Here is an 18128-nt window from a genome sequence, read left to right as displayed (position 1 = left end):
AGACACAGGGAGGGATCATCTGCCTGAAGATCATAATGAAAAAACAACAGTGCTTCTAATGCCCTAATTTCAAAATGGACCAGTGCTTTTGCTAGACTAGACTGTACAAGTACAGGTGATAATCAAAGTTTCCTTATGCAAGGTGAACTGCAAGTTCTGGGCCCAAATCCTAAGGCAGATGAAGCTGGAACTGACACCCCTGCCATCTGGGTTCACAGAAACGTATCAGCAAGGGTACTTGGTTTGAAATAATGCCATCAGCTTCCCTAGTGAAACCTGGGTGCAATAAAATCAATAGCACTTTGCCAGAATTCTAGGAGGGTCTAGCAGTTGATCCTCTTCCCACCACATTTTCTCTGGGCTATGGAACCAAGACTGAACCTGTAAACAAGTCTCACTTCCAACAGCCTTTATTTATTGGGTAAATTAAAATGGGCTTCTTATTCCATGCATCTGTTTGAAACGGCATGACTCATGCAATGAAGAGAGATTAAGATACAAATTTTGAGACATTTCTGATTAAAAAAGTGGTATTTGGTCTTTCCACTGAGTAACTCTAAGCTCTAAAATGGCTTAGAGGTAACAAAAAGGCAAATGGAACTCAACATAATTTTCTTTGAAAGACAGTAATATTGAGCTCATATCTGCTATACATATCTACTACAAACATATATTTTGCTTCTGGACTAGTTCAGACTGAAGCAGAGACAAATTGTGCTGGAAAATTTAAATTAAAACATGCAGCTTTGATTATCCATAATTTCCTCATTCTAATACAAACAATGAACACTAAGAGTAATGATTATAAAACAAAATATATTCTATGTAAGTTGTTTTAATAATCACAAAATTTATGCTTTGCACCTTGTAAGCTGTGATCTTTCAAGTGGCTAAATGGACCCAAAATAGCTTAAATGATGAAGTTTATAAACGTTTTTAAAAACAAGCATTCCATGTTTCATTTTACTCAGTACTTTGATTTGCAAGAAAGAAGACCCAAGTTGCTTTTTAAAACATACAGCAACATGATTGTAATTTTTTTACATGCCACAGAAGAGAGTCAATTAAAAATTAATTATTAAAAAAATCAAAAAGTGACAATTAACTTTCATTAACAAGTTTATTATTTTATAGATTCAAGCACTAAAGACTGTCATATGACTGGAAATAGTAAACAAAATTTGCTCAAATTCATAGTTAAAAAATCAACGCAAAGTCCTTAATATTTTCATTTTATTTTCATTTTATTTCATAAAATAATACACCTGAAAAGTCATAAAATACCACTTCAAAAAGGAACCAGTAATGAAAATTTAGTCAACACTGTCTTTGCAATATTTAAGTCTCAGGCACCCTCCAGTGTCTAGAGAAGAAATTACACAAGTGAGCAAGCATTTGAAGAAAAAAAGCCATGAACAAGTTTTCCTGTCAAGATAGAAGCCAACTGCATCATTTATAATAACTGCATATAACCCTGCATCAGTGATACCACACTGCACAATGTAAAAACTATTGTGAAATTGCATTTCATGGATTTCTATGGGACTTAAGAGGGTGGTATTTTCTTTGCTAGTGCATCTCCAAGCACACTACTTAGAAAAATACATTTACAACAGCATTTCTTATGAAGTCTGGTATTGATAAGTATTCAAGTATTCCTCATGGAATATGATCTCAATGTTTATACAGCTTGTTTATAACTTTTCTAAGGAGTCTAAATGAATAGTTTATTTAGCAGGACCTACACTCATAGTAAGGAGGAGGACCAACAATGCACGGAGAGCTAAAGCCAGATACAAATACCCCTCCTCCCACTTTATAATTAATGCCACACAAAACAGGAAGGTCGCATGTATACAAGCCTCTCCATGAAAGTTCACTGATTTTATGCAAAAAACCTAAACCACTATTTTTTCCATTGGTATCTTTGTTCATTCTAAAAGTAATAAATCATAAGATGATTTTTGTACTTGACATTCAAATGGAAACAGTTGTGACTACAGGACAGAGAAGAATGCTTATTGAATGGACAGTGTTGTAAGTTACTGTTACTAGCTAGATCCACACAAACCTAACAGAAATGGAACGAAAACTGGAAAACAAAAGTTTTTCAATTGTGATTATGGACAAACTAACATTAATTATGGATTTCTCCTTTGCACACTGTTTGTACTTCCACAACAAAACAAAAACTTTACATACAATTTAAGTGGTAATGAGTTAACATGTTTTGAAACACATATTAAGTAACTTGGAAGTGGTTACATCCTGATTAAAGAAAACATCTTAGAGAAGATCTTTTATGTTTGTGTTCAGAATTATGGCTTCAGGTATCTTTCCTCATTAGGGATTGATATAAGAATGCATGTATATTTCTGAATAAGGTCTTCACCCTCCTGGGTGTAACCTTACCAGGACATGTGCAAAACTGCTAGGGCAACCCTGGGCAATCAGGCTCGTTAATGACTGATTCAGCTTCAGTCTCATAAGGTTTGATTTTTCCCCCTCACACTCAAAATCTTGTCTCTTATTTATGACATAACTTAGTTATGTTAGCTGCAGTCAGAGAAGCAAAAGTTTATTATTTGTCAGTTAGTAAAAAACTAACACTGGGTCAGTGCTTTAGTTCAGCTCAGAATTAAGAATTTCGTCAGAGAAAACAGCTGATGTCATTTTGCCCTAGTATAGCTGAAGAGATATTTTTAAAAATTAAATGAAATCATAACAACATTGACTAAAAACCTCTTATAATCAATATTAAAAATATTACAAATAAACCTATTAAGGGTGATCCAAAAGGAGGTAGGAAACATTTAAGAAGAGGGTACACAAGATAAATATATTTACACACACACAATTATATATATACACACATGAGTATAAAAACATTAACAAACAGTCGTTGCCCCCATAAAACTTACAACTGTGCTTAACTTGACACGTTGCAAGTATTTACATTGACTTCAAAGAGAGCTGACCATAATGTGCAAAACAAAGCATGATGTTACATATTTCCCAAAGTAATATAGGCTTATAAAAGTCATTCTATTCAGATTTTGGCTCTTTCTAAAACTTTTTGCATGCTTTTAAATAGTGATGTTCCTTTTTGCAATAGCTTCTCTGATTTGACGATCAAGTTCACTTACAATATGGTCTTCATGATTATAGACTCCTGTTCTCAGCAGGGTATCCCTCTCCTCTATCAGACGAGAGAGGTAATCATCTGTATTCTCATTTATTTTTCTACAATGAAGACTATCCACTCTACCAGAAGAATTATCTCTGGCATCCTGCAATTTCTTTCTCTCCTCTTCTTGTTGTTTTAGCCTGATATAGATAAAATAGAAATAGAGAATATTAATCCTCACTTTGATTATCTTTGTATTTAGTCTTTAGTTTAGCTACTGAACTACAAAGTAAAATAAAGAAATCTGTGAAAGGTAAAAAAATTATTCTGTCTCTGGGAAAAATAACTACAACTGAAAAGAAATATAATACTGAAAAATTAACAAAACCTTCTGTATGTGCATATGTAACTATACTTGCTATCAAGGCTTTTTATTTATTTTCTGCTTGGTAATGTAATTTGTACTCAAATTAAAAGGGTTCAACATACAAAACTAGTGCAGACAGCTTTTGGAGGACAACATTAGATAAATTTAAAATTTTAATGTATTCAAAATCAGAATAAAATATGACTTGTTCTTAACACAGCAGCTATGCTTAGAACTCATGATTTAAAATAGACAAAAAGCTTGGTGCTGTACATCTGTGGCCTTAACAAAAAATAAACCACATGGTGTTAAACATTGATTTTTCTACACTGCTGTACTGTTGCATTTTACAAATATGCAATCTTTACCTAAGGGACACTAAATCGTGTTCTTTCACTGAACTGACAGCAAATTATAATCTTGATTTAACTGAATCTTCTCCTGTTTTGAGACTCACAGCAAAAAAATAGAAGGAAAGGCAACAGCTGGGGAGGAATCTTATAAATACTTTTTATACCTGTTAAGTTCATTTCTGATATCCTCCAGCTCTTGTCGGTCTGTTTTCTCCAGCTCTTTTTCTTCTGCTGCCAAATAGCGCAACCTCATGTGCTCGAGCTCTTGTTGCTGCTTTTTAAGGTGAGCCATTGCATTTTCTTGTTCACGCTGTATGGGAAAGGGTGAAGACATAACTCAGTTGACTACATGATTACATGTAAAAGTGCTAATTATAGCAACAGAGCAGAACTTTAGGAATGAAGTCATGACAATTACATCTCCAGGAGTTTTAGAAATGTAGGAGTTAACACAATGACTTAGCTAGTGATATCTATAATGCAGTAAGACCACTGACTATCATCATCACAGTAAACCTGTCCAGGTTGGATCAACTGCAGCCTAGAGATTTCTTCCCATTAACAAAACAGCAAAATTATTAACAAATCCTCTTACTAACTCTAGCTTAAGTTGGTAGACATAAAACTTACACTTCTGGAACTGCTCAAGCTACTGAGATTTATTCCTTCCCTATATGGTATATGAAATTTTTTTTTAGAAAATAAAATCTAAATAGCTGCAGGAAACTTCCATCATCAGCCCCATAGTGACTAGTATCAAAGCTTTAAGAACTGCTTTTCGAAATTACAACTTGTGGTTAAAAAATAAGTCTTGGCAAGGTGCCCTTTTGCAATTGTATAGTACTATGTAAAATGTTAGGTAACTTACTTTGTGGTTTTAATGAAATCAGTCTATCCATTCTAAAAGTTTGCTTGGCTCTAATTTTTAAGCTCTGTACAGATACTAAAAAAACAAAGGCTTGAATCCACTTCATGACATTAAGGTGGTTTAGTAAACATGGTCCTCTCTTCACTTATTTTTCTCCCTGTCATTTTCCATATGACCTTGTGCACTAACTGTGTAGTCAGTCTTACACCCAGAATAAGGCAGAAGACCTCAGGTAGTTACAAAATAAGACAGGAGTTACACAAATATCCTGGATCTAGGCATATTGTGAAGTGCAAGTTTATCTTTGAAATTCTGACATTGCTTTCATCTGGAGTGTTTGATTATTAATACAATCCATATTATATTTATTATGCAGGTTAAAAAAAGGTAATTTCTTTGCTTGATAGATGTAAGCATATTATTTACACAGTCAACCTCATATTATTTGAAAGATTTTAATAAGGTAGTTTCCTGAATTCCAGCTGCTAGCACTTTAAACACTCCCTGCTGATGATCAATAGTGAGCAAGAAGATCTGAATTTCAAAAGGAATTGGTATTAAAAAAGGCTTCAACTGTTAATGTGAATTGACAACACAACAGAGAAGTACTCAACAAGAAATCAACCCTAAAGAATTTAAAAACTTTGTTTTTATACTAAAAATACTAAATATACACCAGCCAGCCAAATTAAATGTTAAAACTTCAGTGAGACAGGTTATAAATCATGAAGAACATCTTGCTAAAGAGATACATACTAATAAAAAAACCAGAAGCAGGAATCCTGCCAGAGTCTGCAGCTGATAGATGACTGAAGCATAGAAAAAGCACTCAGTGAAGATAAGGCCATAGTCCTTCCTTCTCCATCAAGAATTCATTGCAGAAGGATATTCCCATGTGAGAGAGATCCTTTTTTATGTGGGAAAGGGTTGAAGAATGCTGTAATAAAACCTATTCTGCCTTGGGCTGAGAATAATCTACAAATACATACAGTATATGTATGCATTGGTAGATTAAACAAGGTACATGAAACAGGTTACTACAGACTGCTGGTATTTAGAATTTTCAAGAGTTATAAGGAAATCCAAACAAAAAGTTGTGACACTGACTGGAGGTTAGTCTTAATCCATCACCAACACTGGTGTTTACACCACAGGAATAACTATTTTTCCATTTTTTATTTTATTCTTTATTTAAATAGAGGCCTTAGAAATACCCAGAAAGTACCAGCAGAACTTAACTTCCATAGTGGCCAAACTGGTTGAAACCATAACTAAACCCAAACCTAAGAGGTCATAGGGGTACACCAGGAAGAATTAATCTAGCTTTTCTATAAAAGTCACTCTTCCCACCAGTCTTAAAAAACCCAACCAAACACCACACTAAAGAAACTTCCTACCAAACACACAACTAAGCAGTCACAGCAAAAAGCCCTCTCAGCTGACTCAGGGTTTAGAACACCAGAAAAAGGACAGCAATTGATCATCTCCACAACAGCAAAAAGGTCAAAGTGGAATTCCACAAGAATCTACCCTTCAACATATTCATTAATGCAGAAATCACTACGGAAGTTTGCTTCTGTTACAATGTAATTCAGCAGGGAAAAAGTGGATGTGTAAGGAGTGGGATACTATGGAGATAAAAATGAAAAGGAAACAGTTTGAAAAGGAAACAGATAAATAAAGAATACATTCACTTATGTCCATTAAGGACAATAGCCGGAATGCACCTGCTGGCTCAGAATGTACTTAACTGACTGAGGGCTGCTGGAGGCTATTCAGATATCCAAGCTGCATTTCTAGATCTTGTGCACCTACTGCTGGCCTCTGTATGGACCAGACTGATATTTCACATAATATCAACTAGTTGGGTCTTTCTCACCCAATGAAGAGTATGGCTGAAACTCAAAACTAGGTATGTTTCAAACGAGAGACATAATTCAAGTCATTAAAAGAATGGAAGTTAATCACTTAAGCAATATACTTGAGCACACAAGGAGGTTTTTGACCACAGAAAGTTTTGAAAGAAGATAGATATTTATGCTTGAAAAAAAAAACCCCTACATATAAAGCAGTACTGTTGAAGTATTTGATGCAAGAGGCAGAGAGGGAGTATTACTCCAAGTCTGTAAAATTGGTGTATCTCAATAATTCTGTGAGAAAATTAATTTTGAAGGTACTTTGTGCAAAAATTGACCAAAAACTAAATACTAGAAAACTGATGCAAAAAAGAGTAGCACTTGTTACTAGGACAGCAATGCTTTCACTTAAACACAAACGATCACATAGCTGTGACTACACTGAGTAGAAGCCTTCTACTCCAGTCCTTCAGTTTGTGAAATATATTACTCTGATCTATGAGGGAAAATTTTGAAAGTGCTCTTCCACCTGCACTGCAGAAGAAAAGCATAACTGAAGCAGCCTGTGGGACCACAGGTTTCATGACATACTGATGCGTTACTATTTGAGGCAGGGAAGTTCAATGATCCATACATTTCTGCTGCCCAGCAACATGCTCACAATGGCAACCTGAGAGCAAAAAAGGCATTTTAGACTAGCTTAAAGAAGTGGTATATAGACGAAGTACATATTCTTAATGTTAATAGAACAATGTCTATTTTAAACTGTATCTATCAGACCACAAAGAGGACACACTACTCCCAATGCTTTCATATTCATCAGATCATTATTTAATATATTGGTCCCTTATGCCCTCACTGAATGAATTCATTTGAGAACTGTAAATTTTAAATAAATATCTTTAATAATGTTTAATTAAACCAAGAAAGAGACAACAGAGAATGATGAAGAAGCCAAGGAGAGAGGAAAGAAAAGCGGGCCTTTTCTGCAGAATCCTTTGTTCAGTTCCTGTTCCTTTTGATATTTTTCTCTGGAGAAAAATTCTATCAATGCTAGGGATAATGGTCCTAGATTTCTAGGGAAGCAAGATTAAATATAGCATGTACTAAATTCTTGTTTTCATTACTCAATGAAGGAGAGAAACACCTTTATCAGTACATTTTGTCTCCAAGCTAATGTTGGGTAGGAATTCCTTTCAGATAAATGTGATTTGGTATCTAATTTGATTACTAATAAAATTATGATGTAAACATGGCAAATATTTGGCACTTATTTGGGGTGTAAAGGGAAGAAGTCCAGATTAATTGAAGTCACTGAAAGTCAAGAATTTTAGAGGTGTGCCATGTTATGGCCCTGAATAGCAACATTTAAGCAAAATCATATTAAATTAAAAAAATAAAAATCAACATTTGCTGAAGCAAGATTTTCCTACCATTCAGTTCATGACAGTCCAGCTTGGAAAACAGACACTAAAACAAGTGAGAAGGGATTCTTTCATGATTGATCTTGTGTGTAATTTACATTACACACTTCATATTCTGTGCTTTTTGAATGTCTTTCCCAACATTAGTCTTTGACTCCTTTAAAAAGTCTGTCATAACAGTTTGTAGGGTGCATAACAGAAAACTTGTTCTATGTATACCATTCATAGCAGAGCACGAGAAGCCCATTTCCTAATAATCCATCAATACAAGAAGATGGCAAAGGATTTACAACAGTTTGATAAGAAGGGAGGCATGCTCACTTTAAATTAATTTATATACAATTTTGTTATGATCTGTTCAGGGGCCATAAAAAGACTGTATTTTGTTATAGTGAGAGAGAATGAAGGATTTTTTACTCATATCAGTGACGAAACTGGTGTCACTTTATCAGACACTCAGGTATTAAATCCACTTTTTCCATGACAATGTAAAAATCCACTGAGCAACAACCACTCTTCTTTTTTAAATACGGAAGGAACAGAGCTCTACTGTATAGCAGGACTTGAAATGTAGCAGAATTTATTGTGAGATGTTTTAAAGCAAAAATTCAATTAATAGAACACTTCTGCACATATACTTTATGCATAAAATTAAGTCCAACATTTCTAAATCCCTTTGCTGAAACAACAATCTTCATTTTATTCTGTGTATACTGAAAAATTGAGTTATAGGTGAATACTTGGTATTCTTCAAGTGTACTTCAGAGCACACAAGTGCATACATGCTGCATGCTGAAAACTCTCAGTCAAGACTTTCTGGCTAATTTTCCAAACTTTACTCCTATAATATATCCTAAAATAAGGAATATTTTAGATTTATTCCCAACTGCTTATTCTATACAGTCAGGCTATTTCAAATATCAATAAGAAGTACTACTATTTTTGTTCCTAACCTTTTGTATTTTTAAATCGTACCTAAGGGAACACTCCAGAATCATCAGCTGCTGGACTAAAGGCAACTTTGTGAACAGAATATAAAACCCACCAGAAACTCAGAACACTGGGAAATATATTATACTTGCACCATCACCCAATCATCAGCTACTATCCCACAGTAAGGCAGCAAGAGATTAATCAAGAATATCATATGTAAGAACATCAAGAATTATCTCTGCAATATATATTAGTTGGTGCAGACACCTTCTCCTGCGCTACTTTCTTAGCACTTCTAATCCTCCTACTCCTCTTGCTCCTTTTCCTTCAGCCCCTCACTCACCTCCTTAAATTAAACTCATCGACAATATTCCTTATTAATTTCACATTTTTCCATTTTCCTCCACAAACAAAATAAATCCATACCAAACAAGTCTGCATTCTAGTTATCAGATAACATATTTCAAGATTTTACTAATTTTCTTCACCAGTTTTCATCTCTAATGTAGTGCTTGAGGAATGCAATACTGTTTTAGAAGCTTGTATGGTGGAAATCTCAATCATGTTTTGAAACTTATGATACTACAGAAATATCAGCATTTAACGAAAATTAACCGATAATAAAAAAAAAAATCAAAATTTGAATTATAATCAGATCATTAAAGAACCCCTGTATGCCACCAGGTGCTTTAGTTAAGAGGCTCTTCAATCAAGGAAGCACAATCTTTATTTTGCCATAGCTGCCTATAAATCCAAAAGGGAGATGTAAACATACATACACTAGACTAAACAATGGCTAAATAGCAGCCACTATTCACTCTCCCACTCATACATACCATGCAAGTCTGTGGGAAAAACTTACGATTGAAGCTAAGGAACTCAAGTAAAGTTTTCTGAAAATAACCCAGAGCTGACAAGTCAGTAGGAGGGCCTGGATGGTTTCAAGACACAGTTTTTAACCAAGATTTAGACTTTCAACTGTGGGGTTTTTTTGTGTGTGAGTGTGTGCCTTTTTGTTTTTTTAACAAAGATTTACATCCTATCCTTGGCTAAATTACTTATAAATTAATCAAATTAATTACTGAGTGGATAAGCAGGATACTGGACAAGACAGAATGAATTGTCAGCCAGCTAATATGGTCTATGCTGTTTTAAACAAATACCTCAGTGCTGGTTCTAACAGGTCCGTAGGACACAAACACATTAGAAAACTTATAAAAATACTTCTTCCAGAACAGTGGATGCATGTACATTTTGAGATTTTGGCTATTTAAAGTAAATCTAACTGAGATAATCAACTTCTGAAAATGATATTTCTGCCAATTTTGATTCCTGTCTTGATAAAATGTTTCTTACCTGTTTCAGACAGGTAGTAAATTTGATATCTAAGTTCTGTGTAAACATGGATGCAATTTCATGTAAATAGTGATGATTCCTCTGAGAAATAATGTTCACATAAAAAAAAAATAGGAAATCTCATTTGTGTAGTACTTAGGTCATCCAATCACCAAACATTTAAAGAGTTTTTGAAATCTCCAGAAATGTTAACATTTACCTGGGTGCACAGATTATGTAGTTAATTTGATGACATTTTTGTCTCCCTAAAAGTTGAACAGGGCTATAACAATTGAAACATTAATACAGACTTCTACTGAGTAAAAGAGAAAAGAAAAGTAAGCTGGGTGAAGTCTATTGTCACTCAATTTTACAAGCCAATTTAAATTTAACTAACTTCTGTATTTTCTAAGTACATAAGTAAATATGTATGTGTGCCTTTGTGTACTTCAATAAAACTGGCACTGTGTTTAGCATTCAAAGTCCTACCCATGGAGAAACTTAGATCATATTCCATTAACAGTCCCATACTTTAAGTTATGTGTAGTGTCTCTCATATTCTGCAAAATATAAAACTATCCCAGATGTGTGCTAAGAACTAGTTCCAAAGTAAAAGAAAACTTTTTAATTAAGGAAACATTGACTTTTATGGTTGCAAATCAGAAGAGCATTTTACTAAATGCTTAGCCTGTAGATTATGCTTCTTTAATTCACAAATTGACTGCACCAGGTCACCTTTAAGTAATGGAAATCTCTGTTTAAACATTTTTTTGGCAATGGGCACAAAGCATTAGATCTCATTTCCAAGACTTACCAGCTGGGTTTTGTCATTAACATTTATTAACAATCTAAGATACGGCTTTCAGCGTCTAATCCTCACTACACAAATGTTTTGTGTAGTTCTCTAGAGAGCTTTGGTGTGACAAATTACTGGCACAGATTACAGCCCTGTGGCTATTCACCAGAGGCAACACAAAATTAACATGGTACTAATCCAATTCAAACAAGAAATTGGTTAGACTATGCACAATTGCACAAATCATCTGAACTAAAGCAAATCTAGAATTCCTTAAGCTACAGTTTCCAAATTTATATTTAAAACACAGTAAGTTTTTTTAATCAGATTTGCTTCAACTTTTATTTGGCTCTTTAAAGTCACTTAGTCTATTGATAAAGGTTTTAAGTATAGATGAAGCACAGGAGTATAAAAACCACAAGGAACTGCATTGAAAGGGTTTGTTCTGTTGTAAAAGTTTTAGGCAGCATAATCCACTGCACATGCCAACTTGTTTCATGGTTCAGACTTTCATCAAGAGGTTCAGTTGAAACCATCAACACATATTAATGAAATCAGTTCACCAGGTCTTTGGTGATGAAATTTGTAACAAGAACCTGATAGTGATATACATTAGTGTTAGTGTGGCAAGTGATAATCTTTGCTTTTAATCCATGGGAAATTTTAAAACATGGCAAGAAAAAATAAGCTGGATATTTCATGACTGCTGAAGAAATCTTAATCAGAGGGATAAGATTTATATTCCTCCTATCACCTTCTCAAGCATAGCTGTTTCACAAATTGTAGATGACTCCTTTTATCACTAGGCAAAAACGGTACAATTTGAAGACTGCAAATGAAGGTTAGTTTTGACTTACTAACTAAAAACCATTGCGGTGTGCATTGACTCTCTTCAAACATAAATACAGACTAAAGAAGTACTATAAACTAGAAGAACACGGGCTTAACTTCTTATTCTCCAAAACCTGAATATTCTATCAGTAGAAATGAAGCAGCTACCATAATCTTTAAGAAAACCCAACACTGTTCCTCAAGCTGGAAGTAGGTGTGAATACAGGCAATAAAAACCTTTTACTAAATGTGAATACTGAAGGTCTGTGCTCATGTCAAGGTTTGTTCATGAATCAATTGGGATTAATGATCTACTAATTTGTTTGTCAGGACTAATGGAAATGCTAGCCATTCTTAAGCACTTTGTTTAGCTAATATTTACTGGAATTCATGAAAGACAGATGATGACAAAACACAACACGTAATAGAGATTCAACAAGGATGAAACTGCTACTACTGCATGTTTAAACAGAGTAACTTCAAGTCAAAACTATGTAACTGTATCTATATAGATGCCCACAGACACATTAGAGCTCTGTTAAAACCTAGAAGTAAAATAGCATATTACATTAGTATGAGGTTAGAATTTCCAAAAGCAGAGAAAAATTTCACATCCAGTGTAAGTTAAGTTTTCTTCATTTTATGCATCATCAAAACTTAAACCCTTATTTCTAAAAGTGAAGGATTTGTTTCTCATCTTTACCCTTCATTCATTATACAAATAAAATACAAAACAGTTATTATGTAACTGACCAAGATGGTTGGGATTGTGGCAAAATATTTTCCTGGAAGAGCTGATGCAGAATTATTTGGAATAAAATTAAACCTTTTATTTTTCTAATCATGTCTGCTTTTAAATAGTTCAGCCTTCTTTGCAGGTCTGAGCCTTGGTCCTTCCTGAGTTCAAAGTCAAACACAAGCCAGTTTTGCTGTTCTCATTTTTGTTAAAAGCACAGCTGAGAGCTTTACTTTGCAAAAACAATCAAAACACTAATAACATGAAAACAGTAGTTAACAGTAATCCCAGCAGCTTCCAACATGACAATAACTTGGTTGTCTCATATGAGCAATGAAAACCTGCATACCTGTTTTAACCTTGCAAGTTCTTTCAAAGCCCTCGTCCATTGTTGTTTGTAGTGAAGCTTTGACTTGGTAGCTGACTCTAACTTTCTTTCAAGTTCAACCTAAAAGCAATTAAAATCATATCAGCTGAAGCAATAACAGCAGTAACAATCACTGAAAGATGTATATATACAAAGGGTCTGGTTTAAGAAAAGTGTTTATGTAGCTTAATATACAACATCATCTAAAGCTGTTATACACTATAACATAAATATTATGGCACAAGAACATTTTCTTGTTTAAAATATAACCTTATTTTTATTGGATGGCCGTCTATACAAAGAAAAAGATTAGTTTTTAGCACTAAATCTGCTGATGTAACCTTAAATTTAAGATTCTCAGATCAGCCATCCCCTAATCCTTTTTTTATTCAAAGTGAGGTTATAAACACTAATTTAATGAAAATGCTGATGGATAAATCTCTCTTAAAAAGGTACATAGATTTCTTTTTTCTTTAGTTTGCTGATGGAATATATGGCCTACATAATTTTCTCTGAAATCTGCTCCAGACATTCTTTAAAATCTCTGTATCTACTAGTGTGAACCTATGATATTACCAACTAAATACATCTTTAAAAGTTGTTACCACAAAAAAATTAATTTCATTTATTTGTACAAAAAATTTTGTATTAAAAGACAAATGAAAATATTTATAAACACAATTAAAAATTAAGTATTTTTCACATCTCTGAGGAAGTACTTTTTTTGAATCTGACAAAAATTATTTTCATTAAACTTGTGAAGATCTTAAAGAACTGGTTTGTTTAGTTCATCTAACAAAAAAAGAAAATCTAAAAATATTTAATGTAAGAGCTTAAAAAGTCTGTAGAAACACAAAAATATTTTGCATCAGTTGCTTGCATTATTAGAAGTTATTAAAGCACATTACTGCTTCCTCTACAGAAATAAGGCGACTGTTGATGTTATTTGTGTCTGAATATTTAAACTCTGAAGAAATTACTGGAAAAAGTAAACCAAAATGGACAAATTAACACTTCATCCCACAGTAGTATTCTACATCCCTTTTATCAGTGAACACGCCACTGTGACAATTTTTAAGTACTAGAAATACCTTTTCTAAAGTGAGAAGATTTATTTCTGATTGTAGCTGGATTTCTGGTTTGCTACTTTGCTGTTCTTTGTATTGCTGGAATTCCTTCTCTAAAGTCTTATGCTTATTTTCTGCTTCAAAAAGCTACATTAAAGAAAACAAAATGCAAGTTAGCAGAAAAGCCCATTCACAGACAAATAATTAGATGACAGAATTTAAGTTACTTCTTAGTTCTTGGAACAAACATTTTACTGTCAATTATCTGATATAAAACAGACACTGAAAGTTACACATTCATAATTAATGATTTCTTGAAGATGGCACACAGCAATGTTTTAATAGGAAGAGTTTTTAGGAGGATCTTTGCTCAGTACTGGAAACAAAAAAAACAAGTCTGTCCTCATAAGCATAAGATCAAGATTTATGCACATTTTTGTTCACATTTCTAAAACAACTTGCAGAAGAAATATAGAAAGCATAATACTAAGATTTACACATCTTTTGAAGAAAGCCAGTGTTATCTACTATATGAAGTTTTATTACTTACTCAGTTTCACAGCATAACTTTTTTAGGAATGTCTGCAAAAGGAAACGACTAATACTTTGTACAGGCAAATGATTTAGAAGAAAGCCTAAAGTAGAAAGGCTTCAGTGACTAATGACTTAATGCTGAGTACCTCTGCCCTCACACTGTATTTCCACAGTTTCAAGAAGAGTTTTATAACGAGAGTGCTTTGCTTTTTACATACAATGGGTAATTTGAAAAATGATGCCAATACACAATTACTTGCTACAGAGAAAGTAATGAAGTCAAATGTTTAACAGCATTTTTTATAATATATTAAAAATACTAAGAACTTTTTGTGAGGTTTTCTTCTTCTGTTAAATATTACTCAACTATAAATACCTTAATACACCTGACGGAACTGAACTATTCCATACTAGAAAATGATCCCATGTGTTGATCTTGTATTTATGTCCAAATAGATAATGCAAGTATTTCCATGAATTCTATCCCACAGTTTAAATACTGGGTGAAAATGCTTTAGAGAACTCGTTTGTGTTTCAAAGCTAACAATTTCTACTAGTAAAATAATAGTTAATTCTTTGGATCTTCTAATTGGGTCAGCTTTACTTTTCTCCCAGATTTCTGCTTTTTGCATTTATAATTGTTACGGAATGGATGTAAGAAAGCAAAGATATTTCCTAGGGAGTGAGACAAAACCAGAGTTTGCTGTCATTGTTTTTCTCACAGAACTACAATAACCTATTGAACTTGAACAAAAGATACTGCTGTTTAACACCTTTCATTTTTACCTATTTATTTTTAAATAAGACAGAGACATAATGCCAAAGACAATAACCAATTTCTTTAGCTATTAGAAATATCAGCTCTCCCTGGAACTTCTAAAACAATGTTTAATTTCTTGTTTTGTTCTGGAAACGCTTTCAAAGACTGAATATCTTATGAGACCTCAGAATTGTAGACATGAGGAAACTATAAAAATTCCACAAATAGAGAACAACTTCCTTATCCAGAAAGTAAGGGTGATGTTCCTCAAGGTGGATGCTTCAAGGATCTCCTCTTGTATATAGTGGGGCTTACCTCAAAACAGGTTGAATTCTAGAGATCTCTAAGTGTCTAAGTGTGGAAACTGTGTATTGACAAGTCCCTTTAAAAGGTATGGAATGAGACTACTTATTCCAGAACATTTAACATGTGTTAAAAAACCCAAAAAAGTCACACAGACAAAAAAACTCCACATCCAAAAAGGTCTTAAAGGAAGAGACTCAGCTGGTAGCAACAGAAACTTTCTGCTTGTGCACATCACAAAGAGCAGGGCCCTAGAGTGAAACTCCAAAGTAGGCAAACAAAATCTCACCCCCAACAAAGCAAAAGAAAAAAGCCTGTCTCATGCACAATATGTGGCAACAACCATCACATATTGAAGCATAGCAGGAACAGCACAGAGGAAGACAGCCAGGATGCTCTGGAAAAAATGGCCTTAGTACAAAACAAGAGAAAACATAGTGGGGCTTGTGTTTGGAAGCAAAACAGTATGACAGCCACCTATGTAATCAGGAACGGTATGTTGCACAGGCACTAAAGGCACCTTCATAATTAGTAAGAAATGTGCTTAAAATTAACAAAAAGAAGTTTTTAAATATAAAAGACATAATTAAATTTCAAAACTCACTGCCATAGGATGTTGCAATACTAAATACTTTTTTAAAGGAATCATATGAGATCATGAAGAAAACTTTCACTGGCGGCTACTGGGTTTGAAACTGATTCTGGCAAAGAGTACATATAACCCTTGATGGTATTGCTGGATATACCAAAACTGCATTTTTTTCAGAGTCTCGCTTCCTTATCCTCTAAATCCAGCCATTGCTGCACCATAGTACTGAGCTAAGTGATCTTCGGTCTGACAATTGTATGTCTGTTCTAAATAGGAAAAATAAAGTGATTCTGATTTTATTTTATTTAGATTCTATTTTATTTAGAAAAGGTCTGTTGAAGCTAAAAATGGTCAGTGGGAGCTGAAAGAAGGAATAATTAGTAATACTAGCTGGTGGCATTTGGCCGCTTGAACAAGAGCTACTAGCAGCTGCCAACAACACATAAAATGCAAAAGTGATCCACTTATCACTTTGAACAGGACTGCATTCTGCAGTTTCTTCATCTCAATTCAGTGAGTGCTCTGAAGGAGAATAGTCAAAGTAACTATCTTCAAGGTTAGCAACATTTTTGTATTAGCTACATTTTAAAAAATTTCATTTACTGTGGTTAACATATGCTAACAAATAAAGAAGTAGGTTAATAACAGTATTTATTACAGAACTGAAAAACTCACAAAAATCTATTACAACTCTTGTAAGTACAAAAATATGGTTTTGGCTGACACAGTTTTTCAAACAGTGAAAGCTAATATTGGATTATCACTCTCACATATCAGACACAAAAAACACTAAAGCAAGTAATTAATCTACATAAACAAAATACTTTTCACAACACTTAGGCATTTGTGAGATTTAATCTACTTAATAACAAATTATGTGTCTAATGCTATAACAGCTAAAAATATAAGTACTAACGTTTACAGTTTACTTTAACAGTCAGGAGAAATGTCTAGACTATCCTTGTTGTTAGTGCCAAAGTTGGCTTACAGGACAACAGAACATGGTCTAAATTTTCTGTTTAGAAAGTACTACTCAGAATAGAAGACTGCAATAACAAGAGAGTTGCCCCTTCTGTCCCAATAAGGATAACAGAAATACTCTTTTGCAATAGAAAAATAAAACTAACTGCATGGTCAAACTACTTAGATGTTAATGACCAATAATTATTTAAGTTACTGAAATGTACACTGCTGTTCAGGCTCTTCATGTAATGTAAGCTTTTAAATGAAACTTGATTTTCAATGTTGAAAAAATAATCACAGGCACCACACTGCAAATTGGCCATACAACTGAGCAAGACTGACACAGATGTATCTCAGCACAGAAATCCCAAATTTAAATAAAATGTTTGTTACAAAGTTGCCAGAATACAATTGCCTCCAAACCACTAAGAATACTGAACTTGGTATTCTTAGAAAAATGCTCACTTTTATTGTGTACATACCTGCTGATGTAAACGAAGCTTGTCTTCTTCCAGTTGTTTGATTTTTGACCTTTCTAGCTCTAGCTGGTGTGCACATTCCTCCCTGGCTCGACGCACAGAATCCTGAAGCACCTGCAGATTTCGTTCATGCTCTGCTTGCAGCTCCTTCTTTACTCTTTGAAGCTTAAAAAGAGACACATATTTACATTAATCCATACTAGTGAGAGCTTCACTTGAAAAGTCTTACAACTGTTACTGCTATTCATGACAGAAAAATTGTTATTAATTTTTGAAATTAAACAATAAAATTGTCCAACTGCTCACTATATATGTTCTTACTGAATTTCAGTTTAACTACCAATCTGCCAATTATTGTATTTGGGCTACAAATATACTCTTGCTTGACTACTGTAAAAACAAAGGTCTCGGGAGCTCTTCTGTCCGATCTAAAAGATTCT

The 18128-nt window shown here is 33.8% G+C and overlaps 1 protein-coding gene across 5 annotated transcripts in view; it reads right to left on the bottom strand.

Annotated features, from left to right (window-relative positions):
* Positions 1-1225: 1225 nt before the first annotated feature.
* Positions 1226-18128, bottom strand: part of CEP120 (centrosomal protein 120) — a 37572-nt gene continuing 20669 nt past the window's right edge. For all 5 annotated transcript variants that reach the window (XM_054652251.2, XM_077171475.1, XM_054652252.2 and 2 more), the window contains exons 17-21: positions 17692-17853; positions 14085-14207; positions 12976-13074; positions 4012-4157; positions 1226-3327 (exon numbers count right to left, since the gene is read on the bottom strand). In XM_054652251.2, coding sequence (XP_054508226.2) covers positions 3087-3327; positions 4012-4157; positions 12976-13074; positions 14085-14207; positions 17692-17853 — 771 coding nt within the window. In that variant the 3' untranslated portion in view covers positions 1226-3086. The remainder of the gene's footprint in view (positions 3328-4011; positions 4158-12975; positions 13075-14084; positions 14208-17691; positions 17854-18128) is intronic.

Source organism: Agelaius phoeniceus, chromosome Z (assembly GCF_051311805.1).
Source record: "Agelaius phoeniceus isolate bAgePho1 chromosome Z, bAgePho1.hap1, whole genome shotgun sequence".
In the NCBI taxonomy this organism is placed as follows: Eukaryota; Metazoa; Chordata; class Aves; order Passeriformes; family Icteridae; genus Agelaius; species Agelaius phoeniceus.
This window is presented reverse-complemented; position numbering and strand designations above follow the sequence as displayed.